Source organism: Asparagus officinalis, chromosome 5 (assembly GCF_001876935.1).
Source record: "Asparagus officinalis chromosome 5, Aspof.V1, whole genome shotgun sequence".
Lineage (NCBI taxonomy): Eukaryota > Viridiplantae > Streptophyta > Magnoliopsida > Asparagales > Asparagaceae > Asparagus > Asparagus officinalis.
Window position 1 is genome coordinate 60807036 of NC_033798.1, and position 5287 is coordinate 60812322.

Below are 5287 nucleotides of genomic sequence, written 5' to 3' on the forward strand. Positions count from 1 at the left end.
TCAATTTTAAATTGGCCAAAACTTTACTAACTTAAGTAAAAAGAAGTCATAAAACCAATTTAGTGTTTCACCATCAGTGCCTTAGTCCAACTCTAAATTGAATCAAAGTAGAACATGGTTAGAATTGAACCTTGCCCAATTATTAGGTGATTGCCGAACACACCCACTGTGTTCTTTATTAAAAAAAGACATTTAAAAAAAGCTTTCACACATTTTGTATCTCATATACATTCTCAAGCATGGAAAGACAATTAGAAATATTCACCAGATCACCAAAAAATTATGAATGGAGAAACAGGTAACTTATTGAGTAACAAATGACAAATATTTTTTAACCGAAAAGGTTTAGGCCGTTAGAGCAGTTAGGCGCAAGTTAGTGTGCGATTTGGATGCTAATCTAAGCCTTCTGCTGAGATCAAAAAATGCCTAAAAAAAGAAAAACAGTGGGAAAAAGATTCTTGCTATTGGTCTCCGAGCATCGAATTTGGTTTCTTCTTCTTCTGCTGATCATTTTGATGGTAGTTTTATGGATTCTGATGAAGATTTTCTCCCTGAAATGGGATCTACTGGTCCTATAGGGGAGAAGAAGAAGAAGTTGATGAGTGAGATTCTTGAAGCCACCAATCCTCAGATTGATCCTCTGAGAGAAGGTTATCAATCTCGTAATCTTGATAATTCTCAAAAATTCAGCTCTGCTAGGGTTTCTTGGGCAGAAGAAGTTGAGCTGGTGGATGTTTCCTCAAGATCTTTTTCTTCTATTCATCCTTCAGATGATTTAAAGATTACTGAAGTATCTGGTAATACTCCTGTGAATTCTGCTCTGAATTCTTCTATTCCATCAAGCAATCTGAAGATTGATGAAGTATCTGGTAGTGAACCTTTGATTTCTGACCTGGATTCTGTTTTGGTTAAAAACTTACCTACTGGAAATCTAGATAAGTCTAATGTGAATCCAAACTGTGATAAAATTGCTTCCTCTTTTGTGAATCCTAATCCTGTTCATGTGAATAAAGACACAAAGAAAAGTTGGGTTAATTTGTTTGCTGATAATAGGAAGACTGGAAGCGGATTGAATTTGGGTTTTATTCCTCCTGATTCTAATAATTCAGTGATTTTTGATGATGATGAATGGAATGAGGGTAGTTCCATTTGGGAATTCTCTCTAATTGGCCGTGTTTTGGGCTTAAATGCTAGTTTCAAAGCCATGGAGAATTTTATTCAGAAAGTCTGGCTCAACTTGACTATACCTGAAATATGTTTGCTTAGGGCTGGCCTATTTCTTTTCAAATTTAGAAACAAGGAGGAAATGAATGAAGTTCTTGCCAATGGTCCCTGGTTCTTTGGCTCTAGGCCTCTTTTACTTAAGCCTTGGACAATTGGTGATGATTTTGATAAAATTGACTCTTGTTCTTATCCAATGTGGATCCAGTTTCCTGCACTTAGACTTAATTTGTGGAATTCTAAGTGTATTAGTAAAATTTCTAGTATTATTGGTAGACCCATCACTACTGATAAACTCACAGCAAATAGACAAAGACTTGCTTATGCGAGAGTCTTAATTGAAGTGGACTTGCCTGCTACTCTCCCTGATCAAATAACAATTCAAAGTCCAAATGGTAAACAATATCAGCAGAGGGTGATTTATGAAATGAAGCCAAGATGGTGTGATTTCTGTAAATCAGTGGGACATGATGCTTTACATTGTAGAAGGCAAGTTAAGTCTCAGAAATGGGTTCCTAAGCAAAAGACTGTTGTTTCTGAAAAAACTGTGGTATCTCAGATGAATCAAAATCAGGTTGGTAAAAAATATACTCAAGCAAATGAGGCTGATTTAAATGTGGTAAAAGGTAAATCTGTGGTTCATTCTCCTGGAAATGAAGCTTTACAAACTGGGGACTGCAGTTCTCTTTCTGTGCATGCTGTGCATGTTTCAGATATCTCTGGAATGGAAGCTGTTCAGGTGATACATGCTTCAACCCCAAATGTAGAGTTTCAGCAAGCCCCTAAATCAAATTCAAATTATGGGACATTTACCTGTAATGTTTCAGATGTAGTGCTGCATCCCATGCACTCCTTTTCTGGTAACATGCATATGGAAAATCCCTGGAAACAAGTTCAAAGAAACGTGAAAATTAATACTACAATTGAAGCTCTACAAGCTGGAGACTGCAGTATGATGCATGCTTCAACTCCAATTATAGAGTTACAACAAGTCTCCCCTAAATATGGTGTGCATGTACCAGATTCTAGGACAATCCCTGTGCATACTTTTTCTGGTAACTTGCAAAAAGAAAATCCCTGGAAACAAGTTCAAAAAAGTGGATTAAATTCTTTTTCTCCTTTGATCAATTTGACAAGTGGTATCAATCCCTCTATAATTGATAGGGGGAATTTGAGCAAATGAATTTATTTTTTTGGAATGTAAGGGGTTTAAATAAACCCCTTAAACATCATCTGGTTAAGCAATATATATCACAATATCATCTATCTTTTCTTGCTTTGCTAGAAACAAAAATCAAGGAGAATATACTGCCAGGTGTTACCAAGAAACTTGCTTGCAACTGGAAATGGTATGCTAATGGTAGCTCTACTGATAAGGCTAGGATCCTTATCTTATGGGATCCTAATGTCCTGGATATTCAAGTTATTCACTGCTCTCCTCAGTATATTACATGCCATGCTAAATCTTATGATGGTAAACTGGATTGCCTTATTACCTCAGTCTATGGATACAGCCAAACTGAAAAAAGAAAAGAGCTATGGTCAGATTTAAATCAATTTTCTCAATCAATTGGCCAATCTCCCTGGATTCTCTGTGGGGATTTCAATGCTCTGATCAGTGATGATGAAAAGTTGGGAGGAGCTATATTGTCTGATGCTGACACAATGGATTTCAAACTCTTCATTGATAATTGTCATCTATCTCATATGAAAACTTTGGGCTCTTTCTTTACCTGGAGTAATAAACAAGGCCCAGATACAAGGATTTGGAGCAGATTGGATAGAGCTCTTATTAATGATACTTGGATTGCCAGGTATAATTCTAGCCATGCTGAGTTTTTATTGCCAAGTTTCTCTGATCACTATCCTGCTCTTATCTCTATCTATGAAGACAATGTTCAGGGAAAGAAATCTTTTAAATTTTTTAAAATGTGGACCAAACATCCTAGTTTTCTCCCTACTGTCTATTCTATTTGGCAAACTTCAGTCCCAGGGCATTTAATGTATTCAGTTTGCGCTAAGCTCAAATTGTTAAAGTCTGCTTTGAAGGAGCTTAACAAGAAGCATTATCACAATATTAGTGAGCAAGTGATGAGAGCAAAAAATGCTCTAGAGGCTATTCAAAGGGATCTGCAGCAGGACCCTCTTAACCCTATTTTCATCAAACAAGAAAGGGATTCCCTTGTTTCTTTTAACAAGCTAGCTGATTGTGAATTGTCTTTTTACAAACAAAAGTCAAGAATTGCATGGAATATACATGGAGACAGGTGCACCAAGCTATTCCATTCCATCATCAAGTCCAATAGACATTATAACAGAATTCTGGTTCTCCATGATAATTCAGGTATCATAATCTCTGATAATGAAGGGATAGCCATGGAATTTATCTCTTATTTTAAAGGCCTTATGGGTACTGCTGTTAATACTGATTCTCCTGATTACAATATCATCAAAAATGGCCCTTGCATAAATGATACTCACTCAAGGTATCTTTCTGCTCATGTATCTAATGAAGAAATCAAAAAGGCTGTTTTCTCAATGTCAGATAATAAGGCCCCTGGCCCTGATGGTTACAGTGCATCATTCTATAAATCAGCTTGGCCAATTATTGGTGAAGAGGTAACATTAGCTGTTGAGGAGTTCTTCAAGACTGGAAAATTATTGGGGGTAACTAATTCTACAGCAATAGTTCTTATACCAAAGGTTCAATGTCCTTCATCCCCTTCTGATTTCAGACCAATATCCTGCTGTAATTGCATATATAAAATCATCTCAAAGATTCTTGCCAACAGGATGCAAACTGTTATGGGGTATATTATTAATGATGCCCAATGTGCTTTTGTTAAAGGCAGGTCAATATCCAGCAATGTCCTACTTGCCCATGAACTTGTAAAGAACTATGGTAGGAGACATATATCACCAAGGATCATGATTAATATTGATATCAGGAAAGCTTTTAACACTATCAGTTGGAAATTCTTGTCTGAAATGCTTGTAGGCCTGGGCTTCCCCATCTCTTCACCTAAATACTCTATATCCTTGAATGGTTCACTCCATGGTTTTTTTAAAGGTGAAAGAGGGCTGAGACAAGGTGACCCTCTCTCCCCTTATTTGTTTATACTGGGTATGGAGTATCTATCTAGGAGCTTGGATTTGTTGAAACATGATAAGAAATTCAAGTACCATCCTAAATGTGCTAAGCTGAAAATTTCTCACCTCATCTTCGCTGATGACTTGCTGTTATTTAGCAAAGGAGACTTATATTCTGTGCAGCAGATAAATCAGAAAATTTCTCACTTCAGTGCTGTTACAGGACTTGATGCTAATCCTAGTAAGAGCTCAATTTTCTATGGTGGTGTAAATAATATAGTTAAAGCTTCTATTCAGAGCTGCCTTGGTTTTTCTGAAGGCAGTCTGCCAATTAGATAACTGGGGGTTCCACTAGTGTGCAAGAGACTGTCTTTTGAAGACTGTAATCCATTATTCAGCAAGATAACTAGCCAATTTCAAAATTGGTTGTCTCATAGGCATTTATCCTATGCGGGGAGGCTTCAGATCATAAAAAGTGTTATCTTGGGAATCCAATTATATTGGATGTCAAGCTACATTCTACCAACAAAAGTTCTTCAAAGAATTGACATGATGTGTAGGAATTTTCTCTGGGGTAAAACAGATAATTCTTTCAAGCATCCTCTTGTCTCATGGGACATAGTTTGTAGAGGGAAAGCTCAGGGTGGTTTAGGGATATTCTCAGCAGTCACATGGAACATTGCTTCTGCTCTAAAAAATCTTTGGTATATTCATACTAACAAAGAGCTTCTTTGGATCAAGTGGCTTCATGAAACATATCTGAAAAATAGAGATATCTGGCAAGTTGAAATTAAAGTTGGGGATTCATGGATGTGGAAGCAGCTCTTGAAAATCCGTGATAAAGTTTTGATTTTCTGTGGTGGTGTATCAAACATGAAGCAGCTGATTAGTTCCTGTCATACTAATTCAAATCTGAAGCTATCAGCCCTATATAATGCCCTGTATCCAGTAGCAGCTAAGGTTCTATGGCGTGATA

The 5287-nt window shown here is 36.8% G+C and overlaps 1 protein-coding gene across 1 annotated transcript; it reads left to right on the forward strand.

Annotated features, from left to right (window-relative positions):
• On the forward strand, positions 287 to 4650 carry LOC109841898. The gene is made up of 3 exons (XM_020410820.1): positions 287 to 298; positions 437 to 2276; positions 2507 to 4650. Exons 1-3 carry the CDS (start codon positions 287 to 289, stop codon positions 4648 to 4650), a joined length of 3996 nt encoding a protein of 1331 aa, XP_020266409.1.